The sequence below is a fragment of the Telmatherina bonti genome (genome assembly GCF_933228915.1).
Source record: "Telmatherina bonti genome assembly, chromosome: 14".
In the NCBI taxonomy this organism is placed as follows: Eukaryota; Metazoa; Chordata; class Actinopteri; order Atheriniformes; family Telmatherinidae; genus Telmatherina; species Telmatherina bonti.
Genome location: NC_136612.1, coordinates 25746922 through 25772022, shown reverse-complemented (window position 1 = coordinate 25772022; position 25101 = coordinate 25746922). Strand labels below are relative to the sequence as shown.

General features: G+C 37.3%; 3 protein-coding genes across 3 annotated transcripts; all 3 read right to left on the bottom strand.

Moving 5' to 3' along the window:
* Positions 1 to 1227: 1227 nt before the first annotated feature.
* tyk2 (tyrosine kinase 2) lies at positions 1228 to 11217 on the bottom strand. Its single transcript, XM_079252868.1, has 24 exons — positions 11099 to 11217; positions 10419 to 10602; positions 10184 to 10307; positions 9971 to 10103; positions 9695 to 9858; positions 8341 to 8713; positions 8073 to 8258; positions 7637 to 7794; positions 7422 to 7539; positions 7143 to 7326; positions 6919 to 7040; positions 6662 to 6829; positions 6484 to 6571; positions 6132 to 6259; positions 5415 to 5550; positions 4842 to 4993; positions 4584 to 4734; positions 4403 to 4494; positions 4133 to 4322; positions 3397 to 3515; positions 2352 to 2524; positions 2149 to 2266; positions 1920 to 2027; positions 1228 to 1834 (listed from the first exon to the last, which is right to left on the bottom strand). Exons 1-24 carry the CDS (start codon positions 11099 to 11101, stop codon positions 1691 to 1693), a joined length of 3516 nt encoding a protein of 1171 aa, XP_079108994.1. The 5' UTR covers positions 11102 to 11217; the 3' UTR covers positions 1228 to 1690.
* A 3965-nt stretch (positions 11218 to 15182) lies between these two features.
* LOC306765904 (hsp90 co-chaperone Cdc37) lies at positions 15183 to 19020 on the bottom strand. Its single transcript, XM_079253439.1, has 8 exons — positions 18691 to 19020; positions 18135 to 18416; positions 17524 to 17629; positions 17023 to 17138; positions 16698 to 16820; positions 16298 to 16480; positions 16141 to 16212; positions 15183 to 16012 (listed from the first exon to the last, which is right to left on the bottom strand). Exons 1-8 carry the CDS (start codon positions 18796 to 18798, stop codon positions 15872 to 15874), a joined length of 1131 nt encoding a protein of 376 aa, XP_079109565.1. The 5' UTR covers positions 18799 to 19020; the 3' UTR covers positions 15183 to 15871.
* A 3169-nt stretch (positions 19021 to 22189) lies between these two features.
* On the bottom strand, positions 22190 to 24193 carry LOC306765524 (intercellular adhesion molecule 2-like). Its single transcript, XM_079253007.1, has 5 exons — positions 24044 to 24193; positions 23394 to 23660; positions 22971 to 23303; positions 22621 to 22875; positions 22190 to 22527 (listed from the first exon to the last, which is right to left on the bottom strand). Exons 1-5 carry the CDS (start codon positions 24093 to 24095, stop codon positions 22520 to 22522), a joined length of 915 nt encoding a protein of 304 aa, XP_079109133.1. The 5' UTR covers positions 24096 to 24193; the 3' UTR covers positions 22190 to 22519.
* Between the last annotated feature and the right edge of the window lie 908 nt (positions 24194 to 25101).

Here is a 25101-nt window from a genome sequence, read left to right as displayed (position 1 = left end):
GGGCCGTGGTGTTCCAAAATGTAATATGCTGCAGCAACATATAAATCACATTTATTTATTTTGTTGTAAAGCACATTTAAAGTTTACTTGTTTTTAAAACTCCAATCATTTAAAAGATTCATAATACTGTAATATTTGTGAGATTATTTTCAAGATAGAAATTTCTTTGAAAATTTTATATCAGTGCCAGATTTTTAAAGAAGCTTTGTGAGTTATTTGCTAATAGCTTATGTGGAGTTTGACAGTAAATACAACACTTACTATGAAACAGAACTGCCGAACAATGCAACATCCTTTGTAAGTTTTTCTCCATGTGTACAAATGCTTAATTGTTGGACACATTTGTAATAACATGCATTAAAAATGGTGCCTGCAACTGTTCAGACAACTTCAAGAGTTTCTATAAAGATATCCCTCTAATGCTCACAACACAAGGAGACAGAAAAACATAAACTCAACACAAATGAGCCAGAATCTGAGAACTTTGGTTAATGTCTTTATGATTCTTAACTGTACAAGCACCACCAAGAAGCCCAATATTGAGTCAGTGATAGGTTTGAGGTTTGCTTGCTGGCTTCTTACCACAGGCACAATTGGCAGTATTACACAAACATGGACATGTCTTCTACAAACATGGACATAAAATTACTGTTATACCTTAAAATTTTCATTAAACTTCATTTGTGTTGTAGAGTCTAACAATACACTAATATAAAGATAAACAATACAATAACATCAATTCAAACTAATCAAACATCGATTCAGTTAAATCAGCACATAATATCAGAAAAATATTGATTGCTAGCTCCAGAATTTAAAAAGTCTAAATTGGATTGTGACAGAATTTCTGAAATCAGCAAACATGGGAACATTACCCACTTAAATAATGGGCTATATTGTATTAACAAACTTGTCATGGTTACCAGCACATGCAGAGTGTAAGTTAGTGCTATATTTGACTGCTCTCTTTATTTAGCTGTAGGGCCTGTGGCTATCTGTATCAATTTTATTCACACCTTTGATTCATTTGCACAGTAAGAACTAGTCCAACAATGCACTACTCTTTAAATTACACAGCAAAGTACAAATTAAGTGTATTTATATTCTGCTTAAAACTGTAATGTATAGAAAAGCACCAAATTGGACAAGAAAACTTTAGGGAGAAATATACAGCTGATCTTTGTTGTGTGCAGGACATCTGTGACAATGCTTTAACGAAAAGACCTATTCCGCTTTCAATAAAAGAGAAGGTGGGAATGGATTTATTATATTTTGAATCTGTTTTACATTTAAAAATTTCCATGCAAGGCTCATATACATCTTAAAACAATAAGTACAGATATGCAAAACCCAAGACAGAAATATTTTCACCTTACAGAAACCTTCTATACTGTGAAACATGAAACTCTAAACAAAAACAAAAACAAAAAAAACTGATAATGGCCGATTATGCCAAGCCCTCATTTACAATATGAAGTTCAACTCAGGAGAAAAGGTACACACAGTTAAAGCCTGAGATACCATTATGTTAGAGGATATCAGATATCAGTGTGCTTTACCATTATACATTTATAAAGACATCTCTGGAAATATATGCTAGATGGAGTGCACTAAAATACTACTGGCTACCTTATAAATACATTTTCATCAAAGTAATGACGTGTAGTCACATGTGTCACCCAAGAGTTCATCAGCAAATCTGGGACATGGATAGGTTTGTGTCAGATGGCCAGTGATAGCTTTTGAGCATAGCCTCAAACTTTCCAATGAGGTCTTTGAATGATGGCCGATTTGCAGGATCCGTATCCCAACACCGTTCCATTAACAACTTCACCTGTTGACATCATTAACATTAGAGATAACTGGTCCATGATAATGGAAATAAAATGTTCATTTGGTTTATGTGTATTTAATGTTACCTCAAATGGGCAGTCTCTGGGACAAGGTAGCCTCTGACCTTTCTCCAACAGACCCACGAGTATCGGCACGGTTATCGGTTCTTGGCCTGGCACCATTTCCGAGAATTTCTACAAAATGCACACACAGTAGAAAAATTAGCATTACACGTGAAAAAAAAAGGATGTATTTAAATTTTCCAAAATGTGAACACATGCAAGTTTCGACTTGCAATGTCTGTTTATGACGTACCTGTGGAGGGCTCTGCCGACTGTGGCAGCGGGTCAGGATCTCATACAAGGTAACTCCAAAGGACCAAACGTCAGAGGCCAAAGAAAATTTGTTGTCCTTCAAGCACTCAATGGCATACCTAAAAAGTGCAACACCATCAATTTAAGTACCAAAGTCACAAAACAGAGCATTCAAGAAAACTCACAAGTACTGCATGAACTGACCAGTAAACAGGGCTGTCTCCATTCTCGCGGACACGGTAGTAAACCACTCCTTCAGGGAGGCATTTTGTCAGGCCAAAGTCTCCAATCTTTACCAAATTCTCATTTTCCACCAAGACATTCCGAGCAGCCAAATCGCGATGCATGTAGCGCTTTGAATGCAAGTACTCCATCCCCTTCAAAAGAGAGCAACACAATAAGCATATTATGGGGAATTTTTAACCACATCAGCAGCATGGGTCTGTATAAATAGTAATGTGTGTCTGCAGGTCGTTTAGACAGAAATCATTAGAAAGACTAATGAATGTCTTTGCATTGCAACCCATTTGGGATCAACTTTTTTATTGATATTTGACTCCTCAATGACAAATAATCTCAAATAAAAGAGATACTGTCCTCAAACCGTGTGAGTATATTCATATCAGCTTGTGCGAACAGATTATGCCACTACACTGATATTATTTAACACCACCACCACAACAGACTTTTAATTTCAGTTTGTAATATTTGAAGCAGCCTGCTTCCCAGCCACCTGATGCGTCTTTCTGTGGCTAAATGATGCGTTTCCATGCAACACTAAGGCAACAAACATAACAAACATTGTACTTGCACCAACACTACCTGCTTTAAGGAGATTACTGTACCTGGTCAATATTGACAGGCTAGAAGTGTTACTGTCATCGTAACAGATAGTTGACATCAACATTTAGGTCAAAGTGCTGCTTAAACAACCTCAACAACTTATTAAAACCTTTTGCAAGTTAATAAGACAAAATAATGTTCACTTGATGCAATAATTTGACCAGTCAAGCTATATTGATAAACACAAAACACCCAGTGCTATAAAATCTAATTACATTTTATTGTGATGCAATATGTCTTTTTGTTGCTTTTATGTTGCACAATGATCAGAAAGAGAGTGCATCTGAATGATGATGTACTCAACTTAACTCTACTTTTTTAACCCCAGTAAATGCATGACATTATTCTTGCAGAAACAAGACTTCAGGGCACAAACTACAGTCAATACTTAACCACTTAAACTCACCTGACAGATCTGCAGTGCAAACAAGAGGCACTGAGCCATACCAACTTTATTTTTGGGAAGATACTCTCGCAAACTCCTTTGGGGAAGGTACTCCATTATTAGATGTACTTCGTCTCTTCCTGTCAATGCACAATACAGCAGCATTTTTAATCTTACTCCACCATTTTCAGGATAAAGCATTTCCCAAACAGGTGCTCAGCAAGTTGAAAACTCAAAATATTGAGTTCAAAAAGAGATTTGTTTTTATTCCAGTTGATATTTCAGCCGTGTGAATATAGTGTGTATATATATATATATATATATATATATATATATATATATATATATATATATATATATATATATATATATATATATATATATATATACACTATATATATATATATATATATGTATATATATATATATATATACATATATATGTATATATATATATATATACATATATATATATACACTATATATATATATATATATATATATATATATATATATATACACATACACTATATATATATGTATATATATATATATATATATATATATATATGTATATATATATATATATATATATATATATATATATGTATATATATGTATATATATATATATATATATATATATATATATATGTATATATATGTATATATATATATATATGTATATATATATATATATATACATATATATATATATATATATATTTAAAGCAGATTAAGGACACTTGAAAACTCACCCCTCTCAGTGCAAGACCCTTTGTATTTGACAATGTTACAGTGATAGAGGGACTTCAGGATTTCTATCTCCTTCTTCCAGCTGTCAGGCACATGACCATTTTCTTGCTTCAAGGTCTTCATGGCCACAAGCTCTCCTGTCCCGTCATTGTGTGGATCATACCTGCAGAGTGTCACCTTTCCAAAGTGGCCCTTTGTACAGAACAGTAAGCATCAGATTGTTCTCTCAATGCATGGATAAAGAAATGAACTGGCGTGGAGTTGATACTCACCTCTCCCAACACTTTAATCTTTTTCAGATAGCGTTTGTCGAACACATTGGGGTCCGATTTCGGGATAGGTTCACAATAAGCTATGTTAGGATCTGTGTGAAGAATGAAACATCCGTTTAGTAAATACGCTGAAACGGACTGAAAGAAAAGCAAAACATCAGATGAGTAATGAAAGACCAACTTTTTCTCATGATTTCTGTGAGATCCCTGAGCAAAGTGCGAAATGAGGGCCTCTCCTCAGGCTCATAGGTCAAACATGTACGGATGAAGCTCGCCAGTGCCGGGGAAGCCAGCTCATCCAGGCGGCCCTTTTGCTCATAGAAGCACTCCTTCTGTTGATGTGAAAAGACTTACAGTTAGATGCACTAAGGATAACACATGCATATGAAGCTTTTAGCTGTTGAGTGACTGGCAGATTAAAACTGAGGAATAGGCCTACTTCAGACAATGTGCTGCCACTCATGGGAAGATCACCATTGTTGAATATTTCGAGCAATGTGACACCAAAGCTCCACTTGTCAGCAGCATTACTAATAGGTCCACTGCTGTCAACACACTCAGGTGCAATCCATGGGATACGATCCAACCGTTCTGCGGGGTCAAGGAGCAATAACGAAAATGACTCTAAAAGCTTCTTGTACTTTTTTTTAATGCTCATAATAATAACAGAGCATAATTAACCATAGCCTAATACATGAACAAACAGAGTAAATACTTTTAAAGTACTTGACATCTTTTTTCATCCTTTACATTAATTTTGTCAAAACTTATTTACATCAGAGTGATAAAACTTTGTTTTTTGTTGTTGTCAAGTCAGTTTACAATGAATATAAAACTGCAAGACAACAGGAAAGAGTTCAAAGGATGTGGTGTGGTTAAATCTTCCTGTTTCCAACATCTGACTGCACTGCTGAATAGCATTACCACTTTAAAATAAGGACATCTAAAGATAACTGAACTGAGACACTTTCAAGTGAGTTTGGGCAAACTAAGAGCTTATGCAGGTACTGACCTTCTCGTGTGAGGACATTTGGGGCGATTCCTGGATCACTCAGCTTGATCAAAGGAGTAGTGCCATATTCTAGACCCTTCCTTGCCACCAGTATGTTCTTGGCACAGACGTTTCCATGAACCAACTGTTTAGTCTCCTGGGATAGCAAAAATACACGGATGTTGACTCTTTATATGTAAATTGGTTTTAAAACGGATTATATTGTGTTTCTTTTTTTTTTTTTTTTTTTACAAAGCCAACCCACCCACATAATGTTTACATAACTGATATCTCGCAAGCAATGCAGAAATAAGCATTGACATATCACCCTACTTATATTAAAATCACATATATACAAAGATTACAGACATTTTACAAACAATGTTTTGAGAGTAGCACATGTGAGGCTGTCTTGAAAAATCCTTGCAAAGTTCTAGTTGAATAATTGCCAAATTAAGTTTTAATGATATGATTTGGGGAATGAAAAAATTAAAAAAAAAAAAAAAAAAAACAGCTAGCAGCACTCATCGCAGAACTTGGCCTGATAATAATATTGCTTAATTTCCTGCCTCAGTGTAGCAAACTTGGTGTCCAGTCAAAAATGCACACTTTCTGATTATGTTTCGAAAGTATTTCTCACTGAACTACAGCTTAAAGCTGCAAGATTAAACAGACATAAGTTCATTGTAATGAATTATGATGAATGGCATAGACAAACACAAAAAGTATTTAACTCACAAGATAACTGAGGGCACTGGCAAGTTGTTTGGCAACTGTTAATTTCCACTGAGCATTCACACTGTCCTTTTCTTTGTGAAGGAAAACATCCAAGGGCCCAAACGTCACATATTCTTCTACCAAGATGTCTGTGGAGGCAAGAGGTCCAACTTCTTTTAGACTCACAAAAAATAAATAAATAAAACTAGAATCATCTATAAAGCAGGATAACATTTGTACTTGCTACACGGTTTACTTTGTGGTCAAATAAATTGGACAAGAGACAATAAACATATGTGTGATAGGGAAGCAGCAAATGAGGAAGTTGCTAGAAATGGAAATGCGTAGAAGTGGATGGTGTTGTTGCTCTTACTTTCAGATCCTTTCACAAACATGCCATGTACGTGCACCAGGTGACTGTGGGATACCTGGCTCATGAGACTTGCGATTTCAAAAAATGCCTAAGAGACAGAGGAAGGAATCATCAAAGTTTAAACATCAGACATGCACTGTTTTTTTTAATAGTTTCATCTAAATTTCATGGAGCTTACTAAAGTAATATCTTCATGGCTTTGGTCTAAAATCTTGAGAACCACAGGGATGCCTGTGTGGTCAGCAGAGTTGTTGTTGAACTCAAAATCATCATTGTTGTTGTCTACTCCCCGTATCAAGTGTCCTGAGTAGATGTTAGTTCTGGTGCCACGGCCCAAGTGATCCTTCTGCATACAACACAAACACCGTCCTAGTTAATTACAGAAACAGAGAGCATAAAGATCCTATAAATAAAAAATGAATATACAGCCACAACCTGAATGATCTCTTTGTCCTTGATCGGGTAGAAACGCAGCACCTCAGTTGGATTCAAAGGCATGGAGTCACAGTGAGTGTGTTGATCTGCACCTTGCCTTTTCACCAGAAGGTTGGAAATCTCTACAACCCCCAGAACACACAGAAAACCCTGTGTTGAGCGCTAAATGCCCACATCCATGTTACTTTATACAAAAAGACATTTGAGAAGTCCAAAAGACAAACCTGCTTGTCTCGGTAAACAGCATTTTTTAATTGTGCAGCAGTCACCACCTGACTTCAGCACAAAGGGTTTAAGGTTTCTTATGAGTTTTTTTACATCGGAGAATTCTTGATCCCATCCCTCCAAGCAGAACACTGAACCCTTCTGCTGGATACGAAACTGCTTGTGACCGGATGGCGATCCATCCTGCGGGGATTAACACAGGTAACCATGTAGCGTCTGAAATTTTTCAACAATACTGCATTGCAATAATTCCCAGAAGAGTTTAGGTGTCGACATACCTGATTTTTGGTCAGCACAACCAAGATGATGAGGTGATAGTCGAAGACACTCCACCGAACAAGGCAAGTTCCATCTTCCGTTGCCTCCTTTTTCAGCTTGTGTAGCACAAAATCATCACTGGAAGCAAACCACAGTCACGATATAGCCGTTTCTCTTTGCAGTCTTTGTGTCTAAATGTGCTTGTATAACAGTTGAAAAAAAAAAAAAAACTTACTGCATAGGTCCATGCAATGCATTTGCTTCACTCAGGACTACCCTTGGGGGAGCCACTTCTTTACAAAGATAGTGGTAGGCGTCTGCAGTCAGTCGGTAGTATCCATCTAGAAGGGAGATGAAGGAATGGGCCTCCTGGCTGGAGTTCATGTGTACCTCCTACATACATATCCCAAAAAAAAAAAAAACACTAGCTTACAATCTGAGCTTCCACCTACAGACACATACATTTAAAACTCCTCAAAATGCCCAAAGCAAAACCAAAAGCACTCACAGCCAGACAGTTAAACAGCAGAATAAGGAGCATACATGTGTATCACACAGTGGATTCAACCTCATCAGCTGAATTACCCATGTCCAGTATTTCAACTAGAACATTTGCCAATTAAATTAAAGTATAACAGCTTTTACATAGACAGATAAACAAGCACTCTTACCATGCACTGATTGTCCTGAGTGCTAATGCACACATTAGCTTCAGTAATGGCTATGTGAGTTATTTCAGGGAAATCACAGAAGGAGATCCATTTATTGGGAGTGTCCTCATTTGCTTGACCGGACTGTTGTTTTGCGTTCTTCGTGTAGTTCAGGTAGCCATAACTGAGGTACGAGTTTGCTTGCGCCTAGGTTGAAAAGTTAAGATAATAAAAAGTCTGCATAATATGACAACAAAATTCAGAAAGCTAAAAATATAGTTTGACAAACCTTCTGAAGGGGCCTCTTTCTCCACTGAATCCCCTTGGTGCCAGACACCATTATTTCACATGTGACAGGGGTTGTGAAGTCATTTTTCGGGCCCTCCACACCATGGCTGCTGTTTAAAAAAGCATTGTTTCCATCCTCTCTGAGTTCCAGGTGGGTTGCACAAAAAGTCTCGGTGCCAAAATGTGGAGCTAAGTGTTCGAGAGTGGAGATGTACTTGTACATGATCTCCTGGACACCCAATTTTCCCTTTTCCATCGTGTGCTGCTGGAAGGTATTCACAAATTCTGTAAATACCCTCCGAATCCTGAGTTTTGTCAGCAAGTTGTCTCTGGAAATTTGTTTGGCAAAAGATCTTGGAATGCAGTTTAGGAAGCTGAAAGCAGATACATAAAAAAATTCGATACTTGTAAAAGCAGCAGAAAATACTAAATAACTTTTTGTTTAAATGAATGAACGAATGAATGAATAAATAAATAAACGTATTCCTACTTTCTAATCAGAAAAGAAGAAGGTATTTAAGTACATTTTTTTATGGAAAACCCCTTGAGATGTGGCATCTCGTTTGCCAGGGGGACCAACACAACACAATTCACAGACATAACAATAACAATATTACAGACATAAAATTACAAATAGATGGTGACACGGGACATATTACAAACAATACACTAAAGACTAACACCTAACACAAGACAATCATTATATAAATTGATTTAGTTCACAAAACCCACTCTACTCGCTCCTCTCACCTCCCCATATTATAACATAAGGAATAAACATTATAAATAATTAGATATTGAACATAAGGAAAATTACAGACACAGACAGGTTGTTTCAAGATTTACATAAAGTAAGGTTCTAAAGTAGCTATGAGATGTTGTTGCCCTTAAAGATACTGGTAGATGGTTCCAATCATTTGGAGCCTTAAAGGAAAAGAGCGACGGTCAACCTCATTACGAGGTAAAGGACAGATTTTCTGAGTTTCTTTAAGAATAAGTGGATTTAAATTGAATAAGGAAACATTTTAGATATAGACGGACATCAAAATGGACACATTTAAATAAGAATTGCAACCAATGCCATTGTCGTCTCCTATTTGGTTGTAACCAGTTAAGTTTGTCATATGGTATACAGGGATGAGTTCTATAGGGACATCGAAAAATAATCTGCATATAGTATGCAGATTTATTGGTTTAATATATATATGTGTCAAAAGCATTTTGATAAATTATTACAGCATAATCAATAATTGGTAACTGTGAAATGATTTTCTTTCTAGTAGTATTTTGCAGTCGCATCTGTTTGATACCAAACATTTAAAAAGAAAGCATATTTATCCCTTGCAAACTATTACCTTATTTTTCTGGCAACTTCCTGTAAAGTAGAACCACTTTCTATTGCGAGGTGTGCGAGCTGAAGCACAGCCATTCCCAAGCTCTCATTTTTGTAGCGACTTCGTTCCTCTTCTGGCTCAATCTCCTCCATTTGTATCAGCTCGTTCACAAATTCATGTTTCGCCTGATTTACAAACACAGGAGACAAAGAGGTTGGATACTCTACATATCACCTTTCTCCATATGAAAGAAGAAGATGCAGGTGATGAAAATATCACAGCATGTTAAAGACAAACCTGGGCAAACAAATACTCCAGCGATATGAGTTCAAGCAAAGGAAAGCCTTCCTGAGCTTTCCCGGATTTCAGACCATAGCGAGACACAGTCGGCTCCTTGTCATTCAGCCCATGCCAATTCCGAAAGTAAAACCTTGGCACAAAGAAACCAGAGAGCTTACAAGAATGCACTAAATTTCTTTCAAATTCAGTGTTACACTATCACACACTTACCTCATACAGTAGTGAAGCACTAGGCTGGTGTTCTCTTGCGGACTGAAAATGTGGTTTGGACTGCACCAGCAACGTGTTTGTGGGTTATATAAGCTAAATAGCACATGGCACAGTGGCGATATCCCTGTTAAGGAAACAGTGAAGTTATATACACACACATACCAAACACCAGAACATAAAAAACAATATGAATACAATCTCTTTTCCTTTTCTTTTATGTAGCAATCACTCTCACCTACAGCCTCTGCAGCTGAGATGCACAGCTCCTCTGCTGTTACATCTCCACTTGTATGAGACAAGTATTTCTCCCCTTCTTTGGACCAGAGAAGGTAAACATGGATGCCCTGAGTCTCAGGAGTTGCACTTGGACCTGGAGGTGATTCCTGCCTGAAGAACGTGGACCATCCTTTTTTCGACATCTTATTCATGACCGGCAAACAAAGCAAGTGTTAAACAAATCAGCTGTTTATTGGCTGGAGTCATGTAAGCATTGAGGCTTATGCAAACTTAGACGGAAGAGCTATTTTAAAGTTGCAACTTCCCCAAAACAGCAACCCCACTTTCCATATGGCTAATTTGTATTTTATTTCTAAACTCGCAGCGGAACAAATGTCAAAAACAGATAACTGTTAACAAATATACGGCAAATCAATCGCTTCAGTTTGTCTAAGGCCTTCCAGGGATTACACCTAGTCAAACTTGTTCTTTAAGTCACAAATAAAGCTTAAGACAACATGTATAACATTTTAACATGTTTTTAACAAATAGCAACACAGTTGCTCGACGTTTCATAGTTCGACAGTTGCTTCAAGTATCGCAGCGTATTCGATACCACAACAAGGAAATAGCTACAGTAATCTATGTAAACATTGTTTACCCGAATCTACGTGTGAAGATAAGAAGTGAGTATCTCACCATTAAACGTCGAGCTTTCGTTGAACGTTAAAATGTCTTAAAAGCTCAGCCCAGTGAACTGACGGTCAAGCTTCATTATTTAGAGCGTAATTCCCCTCTTCCACCTACTCACTGATTCTCGCGAACCGTGTGAGAGACGACAGGACGCTGCTTCCCGAAACTAGGGCTGGTAGGGTCGATACGTGTGTCGATAGCATCGATACCAATGCTAGCGTCAGTGTCCTTTGATACTAGCGCTCCTGCCGATGGCTCTGGGGTTTAAAAAAAAAAAAAAAAAAAAAAAAACAAGAATGTGAGTGACAGCCAGACAGTTTTAGGTTTTGCTTTTCTTCTGCAAATATGCATTGTTGACTTATTTTTTTTCTTAAACAATTGTGTGTGATAAAAGAGAACAACCTTTATTTTTTATGTTTTCATATACCCTGTTATTTTATATTGTTTAACTATAGTAGTAGTTTAATTAAATAATTGAATAAAAGAAAATTAATAATTGTAAAATTTCAAGGAAGTAAACCAAGGCATTGTATCGGTATTGGTATTAGTGATACTTTCCCTGGATTTACTCAGTATCAGTATTGATACCAAATTTTGCAGTATCATTCAGCTGAAACCGAAGTTAAGATGGCAACTCCTTCCTCATACATGCGCGCACGTACACTTAACAGTGACATAGATGTTGACAATATTTCTTTTGTGTTTACTCAACCTTATTTGCAAATGGACTTTACTTCAGAAAACCGTGAGAAAAAAAAGATAAGATGAGAAAAGAAAATATAAGAAAAGAAAGAAAACAAAAGAGAAGGAAAGAAAAGAAAAAGAAAAGCTGTAACACTATCCATGAACAAAAAGCAAAACTGAAGCCTAGAAACTACAATTCACTTGGTGCCAGAGGGGTATAACATCTTTATTGGACAAAACCTCTTGGTTATTACATATGTTCTATTTAATGTGTGTTTGCATGTGTGCATTTCTGGTTTTTGAAAAGGCTGTTTTCAAAACCAGTTAATTTTAAAAAGTTCTTTTGTCAATAAAAATGTATGTCTAATTCCTAAACAAAGCAAAAATATGGACATAAGTGTTTTGGAATGGCCCTATACTGTTGGAAGGCCTGTTTATTTCCCTGGATGGGAAATTTATTTGTGGGGTGAGCATGGGGTGAGCAGTTCAGCAGAGTATTGGATTATGCACATGAAAAACTTGCCATTTTTTTCTGCTGATTCTGCTATTGACTGCTATGATTGCCCCTCATGGACAGGCCTGTTTGCATTGGTGTTGACAACATGCACACCAGAACCTGGATATGTGGAGAAGCACTCTTTTTAGCCATGGGGGTCCACAGTAGTCAGGTCATAGGGTCAAAGTGTGGGGAAGATGCTGATGCTTTGCTGATTGTTGCACTGAAAGAGTTACAGCCTTTGGTAGAGGCAGAGATGGCAGTGGTGTGGGAGAGGGGCATCTTCCTCACTGGAAAAGCAAGGCTTGCTGTTATTAGAAACTAGACAGATATCAAGATGAGATTTCAGACCTGTAGCAAACCCATTTCTCAACAGCCTGGGAACAAACTCATCCTTGTGGTCATGACTTCAACTGTCCTGAACATCTGTGATCCATCTGAGCATGCTCTTAGTGCCAGAGTGAACACAACCACGCTGGCTCATTTGTGACATATGCTGGTTGAAAAATGGGATGTCATCCCACAGCAGTGGGTGACCAGGCTTTTGACCAACATGAGGAGGGGGTACCCGGCTGTTTGGGTTCTTCCATGTGCCACGAAGGCCCCTGTGTTGTGATCCTGTTCCTTGGTGGGCGTGCCTGGCATCCTAAACACCTGATCCTCATTCTGGCAATCAGCTGCAGCACTATTTAGGATCCGCCCGGCCTGCTGTTCATCGCCAGATTGTTGAACGTTCCGCGGTACAACTCTCGGCCTGAAAGATTCTTTCCTGTGTGTAGTCCTGATCAATAACCCGTGTGTTTTTTCCCGTCAGAGATCCTGCCTGTTTGCCCGATTGTTGTCCTGCCTGCCTGCCTGCCTGCCTGCCTGCCCGCCTGCCTGCCTGCCCGCCTCTCTATCCGCTAGGTTTTCCTCCCCGCTTGTCTGCCTGCCGACTAAGCCTGGTTTCCGCATCCACCTGGGAAAGAATCAAGAATCTGAAAGAAGCAAATAAATTATTATCGAAACTCCAAGCCGAGTCCGCATGTGAATTCTCCGAACCTGACGTCAACCTAACACCCTGCTTTTTAAATAAATAAATAGTAAATTGCCAGTCTGCCTTGTTTTGTCAGACTTCAATCATTGAGTTCAAATAATTAGGGACCACTGATGCACTTTATATTTCCAAATATCTAGCACAGTATGAACCTTGCCCTGCATGTTTTGGATGTTTTATGGATTATGCACATTTGACAGCTGTTTGCTTGTGTATTCATGGATAAGGAGTGTATATTTGCCACTTCAGTGGATATCCATGAGTCATCCAATAATGTAATACTCACTGCAGAATAAATAAATATATCTATATATACATGACAATTGGCAAATTTGCCTCAAATATAAGCAGGGCACATTAGACAGAACATTATATATTTACATATACATATTTTTATAATTTCATTCAACAGAAATGTGAAAATATTTTAACCATTTTTGCAGAATATAGGCTAATAAATAAAATAAAAAAAAGCATCATTCTATATGTTTACACAAGTCAAATATTGTATGTAAAAAAAACAAAAAAACAAAACAAAAACATGCTTCTTAATGAAACAATGAAGTGAGGAGCTAAAAGGAAACATGGAATGATTAATATACCTGGCTGAAATTCCACGAACTTGATGAGAAATGCAAAAAGTCTAGGTGTGTTGAGGAGGAAAACAAACATCTAAAACATGCAAGGCGATGGGTCCTCATCACCAGGCTTGTGGAGAAACTGGTGTAAAAGGTATGTCATACAGTCTGTTATGATGAGAGGCTTGTAGAATATCCTATCTATTATCAGCTCCAATGAATCCAAATAAGGCCTCAGTAGAAAGTTTCCCTCTTTGTCAGTTTATTTGGCTCGCTGCCTGCAGATGACTAAAAGTAAAAAGGCTTTCCGTTACAGATTTAAAGAACATATGAACTGTCTAGCTGCAAACTTTGAAAGGCCTGAACATCCTCCTCTGGTAGACAGCCGTGTTCTCAAAATGATGACCTAGGTCCTTCGCCACCTTCCCCCCCATTAACCCATGACAAAACCAGTTAAGTTCCTTTCAGTCTTCATTTGTTTAGTGTTGTATAAGAAAAGGATGATGTTCGCAAGGAAGATCTGATCCTTCGGTGGTTGAGATGTTTCCAGTGCCATCATGTGAGCTGTGGTGTGCTGAGGGAGCAAGATCAGCTCCACGGATGCCAGTAGAATCAGTAAATCGATTAATTAAACTGGTAAAATGGTTGGACAAAACCTGGAGAGACTGAAAAACAGTCAGGGACAGGTTTCTGAAAGAAACTGGCCTCTATCGTGTAGAAGTGCTCACGCCATCTGCAAAACTTTCACAGAATCAGTAAAGTACCCGTCTATAAATCCATTTAGCTAATACAGATACTGCCTAGTCACCTGCATTTAGCATCCTGTCCACACATACACAACACAATTCTTATATTTTTGAGTTGCTGTGTTGACAGAAATGTTAACATCTTCTATCACATTTAAATCTTATTACAAAGCAGGCACTTTTTTCCTCACGGTAAAATCCCAACCATCGAACTAAAGACACATGAAAATATTAGTGCCAACTGTTTCAGTTAATTTGGGGTTTCTTAACTGATAAATCTCACAACACTACAATTTTCTCTCACAACAGCTTTTGTTTCATGCTGTTCTCTGACTTTGTACTGGATATCCCATCTGTTCACATATCAGTCATCCTGGTCAATATGATGCAGGATTCTGATGCAATCTTTAGTTATCTTGCCCAGGTTAAACGCATAAAATGTACATTCTATTCAGCATCAAGTTGTCACTACATCAGTCGCATCCTTTCAGTCTTTCATGCAAACTGCAAACAAAAACTTCATAAAAAAAAAACAACCCAAAACAAGCTATGCGTTCCATAAAAAAGCAATTTTATTTAGTAATTTCCAATTGATTCAAATAGTGCCTTGGTATAAGCTGGGTCTCTGAAGCAAATGCCTTTTATGTTTTATTTTTAAAAGAAAAACACCACCATTACAAACTGTAATGAAGATGTGCAATCTTCTACTCATTTCCTTGTCATTCTTTAATTACTTGTTTCCCAGGACTTCAATGATCTGAAGAGCATGCTTGCCAAACATAACTTGAGACATAACAAAAATGTTGTTTTGAAAGAGTGGACAGAACTTAACCTTTAGTTAAAGATGTTTGTAGAAAACCTAACACTGAGAAATACCCATCTAAATACATTGGCTGTTTAACCCCAAATGTAAACCTAAAATACTGAGTCAGAAAATGAAAAATACAGCAACACAAAAAGATCAGACAGGCATGTGTACACGCATACAAGCTGACGACAGTAAGCGGAAAAAAAAAAAAAAGAAAAGAAAAAAAAATTGTCATGGTGAACATACAGGCAGCAGTCCCTTGTCCAAGTAAGAGCAACTGATGCAACATAGTTATGTAGTTAAGTCAACATCAACATATTATGTCTCAGCTAAGCAATTCACTTGATTGGCAAACTATCCATACATACAGTGGAGTTGCAAGTTACAGTGAGTAAGTACATTTGCAAACAACAACTTGGGGTTCATTCTTGTCATTCCTTCTTAGTTTCTTCTTGCTCCTTTTTGACCTCTTCATAGGTGGCTTCTTCCTCTTTTTCATCCCCATCATCTGTCTTGGAGTTAGGCACCCAGAGCCCAGAATCAATGCACCTCTTCATATGAAGTTTTGCCTCCTAAACCACATGCAAGAACCATATGTAAAATTAAATCTGGATTCAATGCATTTCACCATTTCATCAAATAAAAGATACTTCAACTACTCCTTAATAAAAAACCTAAACATTTAGACAAAATAACTAACCGTTGGGTCCATTTTGCTAATTACGTCCTGTAACAGCTGGATGTCCTTCTCATCGAAGCATTTCTGCATCTCCTGCAATAATCAACACATTCTGTAAAGGGTTTAAACTAAAAAGATATGATTAAAACGTGTCAAGGCCTCTGAAAGATGAACTCACAGCTGGCAGGGACTCATACACTTCTACAGGGTCGAGTCCCCCCGGTCCTAGGCGTTTCTGACGCTCCTCTTCCTCATATTCCTTTAGGGCCTTTTCTACGCGAATCTTCGCCCTCCCCCGAACTCGCTCTTTGAATGATTCCAGCTCGTCATTGAAAGCTTCCTGGTACTGCTGATCTGCTGTCTATCAGTGTAAAAAATAAATTTGTATCAAGATAAATCTACCACATCTCCACAAGGAACTGAAAGATGTTACAGAAACTGGGTTAAAAATGAAAATCATCAGGGATATATTCAGTTTCATCCAATAAACCAGGGGCTACGTATGCTTATGAAAGATAAAAAGAAACACAAACTGTTGAAAAAAAAAAAAAAAATTTTGTAAAATCAAATGTATTTACCTTAATTTTGGAAAAGAACTGACGAAAGCAACCACGAGGGTCGACTTTGAGGCTTTTGGCCAATTCTAAAATGAATTGCATGACAATGGTCTGATGAGCCACTTGCTCCATTAAAGCGCTTTTCTGCAAAAGAAAGAAAGATGCTTGTAATAATGCACATAGTTTTGCATCTCATTGGAACCAGTAAAAACAAAGAAGATCGCATCGCAGAGTTACAGCCAACATAAATAATTTCAGCCTTTTTGCTCCTTAAATCTTATACAATGTTTTGGAACATCAGACATGAAAATGAACACAGGAACAAAATTAAGCAAACTATGTTTACCTCTTCAACTTCAAGGTCAATGCACATGATGACAAGATAGTTGGCAGTTTCTTCACAAACAAGATGAGGATTGTCAGAGAGGTACTTCTGGCTGTCATCCCAACGCCGCAGCATGCCTGAGGATGCCACAATAATGAATTATCATGCCTACTTTAAAATTTTTAACAAGGAATAATTTAAATGGACTGTACTCATATTGTGCTTTTCTGGTAACTTCACCACTTATAACACTTTTACACTACATATCATATTCACCCAATCACACACACTCATACAGGTCTTCTATTGTTATTAGACCAAGTGTTTTTTTTTTTCCTCTTTAAACTTATCTCACTCATTCATACCCTGATAGACTTATCGGGAAGCTCTAAGTTGTACCACAACAGAGTCAGGGAAGAAGCAGAAATCAACTTTCTGGTTGATAGGCAAGTGCTCTTCCTTCAGAGCTACAGCCATCCCACCCCAAAATCTCAAAAGGTTATAGTTGCTAATGATGCTTACCAAAATGTTTTATCTGCTTCTCATATTTCTCCACAAATGTTTTGTGTTTTTGCTCCTTCTCCTCTTCAGTCTCTTCTATGGATTCAGGTTTCACATTAACAATACTCTGTTGAAGACATTTAAGGGAAACAAACAATTAAGAGTATGTCTTCCTGCTGAAAAGATGTCATACTTCAGCAGCAACTTTAAACCACTGTGAATTTAATAGTATAAATAATAACTGATTTTACTTAAAGGTTGTGAGTCTGTTACACAACAGCCTTTAATCAAATATTGTTTATAATTATTTTATGATTTACAATTTAATTTTAAACAGTGACAATCTGCTTGATGTCAACAAAATGACAACCTTTGTACTACCGTACTTGGAGATATGGCCAGAAAGGGAATTAACTTATGAGCTGATCAGTCTGAAAAGTTTGTTTGTGATCTGTTTTTGTTTTTTTAGGAAATTGCCAGACAGTTTTAATTTGCAAGATTAAGATAACATTATAACAACATTATACTACAATAATATAACATTATAAAATGCCTGTATATTTCACAGAGCATTAGTCATTTTACGAGAAAGAGATTAAAGTTTTCGAGAAAGCCTGCTAGGTCTTCCTCACCTTGCTGAAACCGTCTTTGCTGAGTGTGTCCACGTTCCAGGGCATCTTCTTTTCCTCTCGGTTGTGCTCATCCACCTTCTTCTCCCATTCCCGCTCCTCTTTTTTCAGCTTCTTCTCCTCAGCCTGGACTTTGTTCAGCTCTGCTTTGGCATCATCTGATGATGCAATGGACAACTCTTGCACCTTTTTCTGTGTCTCTGCCAGCTTCCGTCGACATTCAGAGAGTCCTTTATTTAGATCTTCTCCCATTTTCTGAAATTCTTCCATTCGCTCCACACGTGCCTGAGATGGAAATATGACATCTGTCAAAACTATAGGTCCAAGAGTTTCATAGTGCGTTAGACATTTATCTCCCTCAGTCATTTATTTTATTAGTTTTGGATTCAATTTAAAAGTGATCTGGAAATTTATCCTCATTTTATAATTTATATATAAATATATTTAAAAGTCAAGCAACACCAAATATAAACCCAGGAAGCCTGCTAACAAAAGTAATGACCATTAATCTCAGAAATGATAAACATCTTCAGCTTAATAGTAAGTCTTAAAATTGTACCTGATGTCTCCATCTGAAGAGGCTGGGTGTGTCGATGTTTGGGTGGGTATCATCTTCATCATCTGACACCTCAATGTGGTCCCACACGCTGTAATCGATTCTAGACATCCTACCCAGAAGAACCTATTGCTAACAACGTTAGCTTGCAATGAGAAGTGGCTAAGTTAATGAGCTAAACGGAACCAATAAGATTTATTTTAAAAGCATACAGGCAAAACACGCTACACGTCGTACAAATGTACTTTATGTCCGGAGTAACGATGGCAGAAATCCGACCAACACAAACTAATGTGAGCCTCTCCAACGTCAGCTAACAAGTTAGTGCTACAAAATTCTAGAAAGAATCGCTTCAGTAAGTTTCCGTTGATGTCATCACGTCGCAGCGTCACATGGACGTACGGCGCCGGAAGGCAGAAAGCAAAACAAGAGGGGAATGTATTTTGTTTTTCCCAGGCATAATCATTAGACACAATGGTCTTTCCCGTTCTTTTTCAAATATACTTTGCGTCTTAAATTAGAAAATGCTTTAATATGTGTCTCTCTGATTCTTTTTTAAAGATTATTTTTCATTTTTATGTCGTCGGTCTGTTAACAGAATGTCCTAAGTAATTTTTTCCCCCATATTTTAAAACACAAAGGATGGATTTCTTAAAGATGTCTGGTTGAGTTATTAGAAAACCCTTAAAGATTAGTTAGGGGATTATTTTTATACATTGATAATATTACTGCCTTATATCATTCTCAGTTATGGTGTTGCTTGGAGAATTCCAGGCTGCAAGGTTAAGAATAATTTGATTAAAAATGCCTGTAGATATTCACTTCCAAGAAATAACTGATAGGGCAAAACATAAGAAAATTACAAAGCATAATTAATAAATGAATAAGTGCTTTTCCCCTTAATTACTTATTCTGTTAATTACTTTTCTTCCAAAACAATTAGCATACAGTGGATAATTTACCAAGCAGTGAATAGATTAATTAAGTTATACCACTTTTTAAGAGTTTGCCATGCTATGATTTTTTTCATTGTGTTATTCCTTTTGTTACATGCCTGTTGTTCTATTGGGCCAACAAATTTGAATGGCATGTTTAAATCTATCCGTTTGTTCATGCAAAATTATATACATCAGTGTTTATTTTATTAAAAGCGGGGGAATGGAAAAAAAATTGTCACTGAATACACAAAACCAAAATAAAAAAAAATTCTGGATTAAAAAAAAGAAAAGATAAAGAATTAATGCATGCATGCAAGGTGGTTTCTGCAAAACACTACAACAGTATCTGGATTTACAACCTTGACAGATTTTATATTGTATATCTTAATATGGTAGATGGTAGCTCAAATGAATAAACATAATACACAGTAGAATTGTTTTATGTTGTATGTTGAAGTATGTAAACAAAAGAGGAAATGGCTTAACAACCAATGTCTTAAAAACAACAAACACATTCTCTAAAAACAGGCTTTCATGTTTTCTGGTGACACAAGCCAAATTAAAACACTCTTGGATAGGTTAACAGACTGGAAAGGTTTCAAATAAATAGAGTGGTTCTGGGAGTTGTAAAGTCACCTTATTTTATTATGAATTAAGACAATGCAGTTTTGTTTAGCCTTCACAGATACCACCGGGAGAGTCAGGCAATCACAGCCAAGATGTAATCTGTTCATCATTTCCCATGAGTCTGCAGAGCTAACATCATCCATCTGTAATACGTCTGTCGCATTTACTCACCTCTGACATGCACAAACAAGTGCCTCAAACTTGATAATGGTGCATGAAGTGACATGTGAACATTTCAGTTCAATCTGACAATTTAGTTATATTGAACCCCAATGACATAGGTTGTTTATATAACTTTACGCATAGACAAGAACATAAAAAAAATAACATAACCTGCCCACATTCACATCAGTAATACGGTTCACAGAATATAATTTTGTTCCAAAGTTTAATAAATTGGATAGTGAAGAAATATTATGAAATTTACTTGTTAACTCTTAAATAAATCTCAGATAAAAGTAAAACAGTTTACTTTTTAAGAGGAGCTTTTTACTTATTGCTCTACATGTATTTATTTCAAAGGACTTATGTAAGCTGTCTCATTTGTTTCCCAGTTGTTATTCCATTTCTTATATTTAAATGATGACTCACTGATATTCACCAGTTCTAGCAAAATAGCTGCAGCAATCCAACGTGTTCAAGGTCATATTGAAACCAGCATTACCTCATTCAATTATGCTGAAGAGTAGATATGTACAACAGACACATGTTCCCTACTATGTGAATTAGGAAAAATCTGGTATTCCCTTGTTTGTTAATACATTCACTTTTGATTTTTATAAGCGTGCGAGTAACTGACTTACTATAAACAATCCAAATTGATATTCAGTTTAAGACCACCATTCTTGCTTCAGTGGACACATTTTCTTTCTTGTTAAGTCACAAGTACTTTATTATACTGTGGAAGTGCCTTAGAACGATGAACAAAATTAATGCAATGTTGCTTTTATTTACCGTCACATGCAGACACAACAAAACAGGCGTTTTAGGCTAAGTGTTACTCTTGTTTCCCGTCGATTTGGAGTCTTTAAAACCGGAGCAGCAGATGGAGTTTCCACTCTGCGCCTCACAACACCGTCGCATCTCCTGGATAACATCTACGCACATGCTCTCCACATATTTGTTAGCTGCAAGAGGAGGACTGAGTGAGATAGAAGGTTTCAGTGGGGTTTGCTTGAACGGAATACAACATTCAGGGTACCTTGTAAGCACTTTTGAATGGCGCATGCTTGCTTTTGACATGGATCTTTCTGTGGCATATCTGAAAGACAATAACCAGACAGCAATTTTAAAGAATTGGTTCACTTGTAGTAATGAAATACATACAATATCAGAGGACAGACTTTCTTGTCCTTAAAGTACCAATCATGCTCCAGCCTGTTTAAGGTCGTTAGCTAACGTTAGCCACTACGGTAACTTCCTGATGCAGCGAGCTGTTTTGGTCACATGACACACGGAGACCCAATCACCTCTGGACAAACGGCAACGGCGCCCTCTGCTGGTGAAAGGCTGTAAGACTGAAACCTGAAATATGACATAGGCGTTGATGGGCTGTTTCCTCATAATCTCTATGAATCATGATTTGTGTATCTATTTTAAAATGAGACTGAACATGTAGCCAACAGGCAAAAAATCTTTTTCTTTTTTGTACAAAAGATGACAACAATGATTGACAACAAAAATTATATATATATATTATATATATATATATATATATATATATATATATATATATATATATATATATATATATATATATATATTTACAACTTACAATTTGACAGAATAACATTAAAAGCAAAAGTATATCAATAACTCAAAACCATTTTTCCTCTTTTAGTTTTTATTGATAAAGAACATTAAGAAACACTCCATATTTACAATAACAACCTCCTGCTACTCATTGGAATATTAAGAAAAACTATACTTTTGAAGTGTTACAAAGATTTTTTTGTATTAGTGGGAAAAGTCTAAAAGTCTACCAAAACATAAATTAGACAGAGAATATAATATGGAAAACATAAAGCATAAACTACATCCTAAACCCCCACTGACAAATTAAATGGCAGTTAAAAATTATAGTATTTTCAGGTCTTGTTATCTATGAGATCTAACTCTGGATGATAATAGGCTCATAATATACATCCATTGAATCGTAAATGTCATTTCCACCTCCTAAGCAGCAGCAGTAACATTTGCTTGATGGAATAATCCCCGTGTGTTGTACGATGTATGCATTGATCTGATTCGTCTGAAGATAGCGTGCCTCAAACACCTAAGTAAAAGTAAAAAGAGAAAACAGATTAGGGTAGTGTAATGTGGAGACAACTTGCATCATACGCAGCATTTCAGAGTTTGGATTTCTAGCCTTTGGTCTTTGCTTTGACAACAAACTGCTTGCTCTTCTTTTCCAGCGTATTGGAGACAGTGCAGGTGTAGGTCCCTGGAAGCAGCAAAGACGAGGTAACAACTGCTTCATCGTCCATCTTGTGTTGTATGGGATGTGCGGATTCCCAGCTGTATACAGGTGCAGGGTTTCCTGTGGCAGTGCAGTTTAACGTGATTTCTTCACCGGGTGTAAATTCCAAAACCTCTGTTTCAGGACTGAGAAATGTTGGTGGAACTAGAGGGGAAAAGAAAAACAACACACATCACTCTTTAATGCATGAGACGTATTTGAGAACTTCTTTTAAGAGTCAGAAAAGCTGCAGAACTCACAATACACAGATGATGTTAGGAGTTCTGAGGCAACAGTAGGAGGTGGTTGTGGTCCCTCAGGTCCAAGCTCAAGCTCTGCTACACACTTATACTCTGCTCCATTGTCAGCTTTTGTTGGGGTGATGATGAGGGTAGAAGACACTTGGACGGGTGAGGACGATGTGAGGTCAGAGAAGGAGTGATTATAAACTTCAGTCTGCCCTCTGTACCACCTCAGGGTGAGATACTGAACAGGAGCAATATTCTGGACCTCACAGAGTAGCTGATACTCTTTTCCTTCCACCATGGGTCCAGTGTGGTTCACCTGCTTAATCGAGACGCTGTCTGGAGTTTCTAGATAAATAATACACAGAATTTGGCTCAGTAAAATGGGTTAATTAGTCACTCATTTTAAAAACAGATTTTAGTTGAGGGGGAGCTCACTGTAGAGGACAAGGTTGAGTTTCTCCTCACACTGTCGGGGAGCTGTGAAAAACACCCCATAGCAGATAGGCTCTTCTATCCAGTCAATAAGACTGTCAACCTTCCACTGGACAGACCGGTCCTCCTGCGTATGTGTAGCACTGATGGCTGATTCCCAGCCCAGTACATGAACCGGGCGTGTGGCTTCGCAGCTGACTGACACCGACTCCCCAAAGCCCACCACAACTCTAGAGGGCTTGAGGATTAATGAGCAACCTTCACATGACCCTGAGACACACAGCAGTAGTCATTGTCATCATTATAGCCTGTGGCAACAACACCTTTCATTTTCACATTTACTGCATAAATATAGTACCTATTGCGTAACCCTGTTACTAAAAAAAGCACAGAAATTCAATTACCAGTAATTTATGACAAAAACACAAGCATGCATCGTAAGAGGTTATTCAGAGGTTGAATCTATATGCTATACCAATTACTATAAATCTGTGAGAACTACCCTGGATTTGTTCTACTGACACTTAACAATCCACTGAAGTCTACAGTTGGCCAACAAATCTTTTTGCCCCAAATAATACATCTACTTTACTGCAACAAACAATCTACAAGCCAAACAAGTGAGAAAAAACACATTGTCTACCACAGTTTACCTGAACAAACCATGCAAAACATGAGAATCCATGATAAAAAGTATTTTCCCATGTTACTTTCTGCAAGGAGCCTTCGAGAGACTGAAAATTCCAACTTCGACAACCTTGGCAACTCTGCAGGGAACTATGTTGGAACAAAGCATTGCTCCCTCCCAGCTGACTTTGGGGGACAAGAGGGGGAAGAGAGGGAAATTTAACAGGTGGCAGGCATTTGTACAACACAGTTCATTAATGTGCACTAAAAAGATCTATAGCAGAGACATAAGCTCTTAAAGCATAAGCAGCACAGAAATAGTTCAACAGAATGTAATCGGTTTTAAATCCCCAAACTATTTCTGTTGTCCAAACAGCATTTTCCTCAGTACCTTCTGAGACACTTACATTTCTTGAAGTTTGAAGATAAAATCTGATCTGGACTTAAATTCTTCTACTGATTTGCATAAGCTGCATTCCAGCACTAGGTGTGGCCATTGTTCCACTGATCAAACCACTGAATTTATTCTGTATCTTGGGAGTTGAATCATAACTACCTTAAGAAAAAGGCTTGTTTTCAGTCCTTTTTGCATGCTTGTCTCCTACTATTTCTTTCCTCCAATGCTTTGTGAAATCTCAGCAGGCAGAAATTTTGGTCTTGTGCAGCATGTAGCTTGTAAGACTCACACTGTGACCAGAATGCTACACAGCACATCAGCCAAGAGAGAAAGTAATGCGATGCTTTTTTTTTTTGGTGTATTTATGATGAGGACAGCTGGGAATTTCAAGGCACAGCTTATATGACATCCCTTGCAGCTTTAAATATGCCTCAACCATTTGTCTATAGTAAAATCTGGATCCTTTATATCTATGACTAATTGTGAAGGATCTGATCTGCCAGGTTGTTATGGCAACGCAGACAAAGCATAAACAGTCAGCCTACTTCTGGGTAAAAATATTTGGTGGGAATGACACAAACTAAACACAAAGAACTGGGTTTAAAAAAAAAAAAGGTTTACATTGGGAACCGTAGGTAGGCAGGACAACACATACTCTCTTTTTACATTCACTTTGTGAAAAGCTAA

What these genes read in the sequence shown, in the direction of transcription:
- tyk2 (XM_079252868.1), bottom strand. An exon ending in GTGCTTCACTACTGTATGAG is followed by an intron (nt 10,104 to 10,183) that starts GTAAGTGTGTGA and finishes CTTTGTGCCAAG; the next exon opens with GTTTTACTTTCGGAATTGGC. An exon ending in GAAGTTGCCAGAAAAATAAG is followed by an intron (nt 8,714 to 9,694) that starts GTAATAGTTTGC and finishes ATCTGCTTTCAG; the next exon opens with CTTCCTAAACTGCATTCCAA.
- LOC306765904 (XM_079253439.1), bottom strand. Translation starts at nt 18,798, where the DNA reads ATGTCTAGAATCGATTACAGCGTGTGGGACCACATTGAGGTGTCAGAT. An exon ending in GCAAAGACGGTTTCAGCAAG is followed by an intron (nt 17,630 to 18,134) that starts GTGAGGAAGACC and finishes TGTCTTCAACAG; the next exon opens with AGTATTGTTAATGTGAAACC. An exon ending in TTAGCAAAATGGACCCAACG is followed by an intron (nt 16,013 to 16,140) that starts GTTAGTTATTTT and finishes CATGTGGTTTAG; the next exon opens with GAGGCAAAACTTCATATGAA.
- LOC306765524 (XM_079253007.1), bottom strand. Translation starts at nt 24,095, where the DNA reads ATGGGAAAATACTTTTTATCATGGATTCTCATGTTTTGCATGGTTTGT. An exon ending in GTTTTGCATGGTTTGTTCAG is followed by an intron (nt 23,661 to 24,043) that starts GTAAACTGTGGT and finishes TGTGTGTCTCAG; the next exon opens with GGTCATGTGAAGGTTGCTCA. An exon ending in CCTAACATCATCTGTGTATT is followed by an intron (nt 22,876 to 22,970) that starts GTGAGTTCTGCA and finishes TTTCCCCTCTAG; the next exon opens with TTCCACCAACATTTCTCAGT.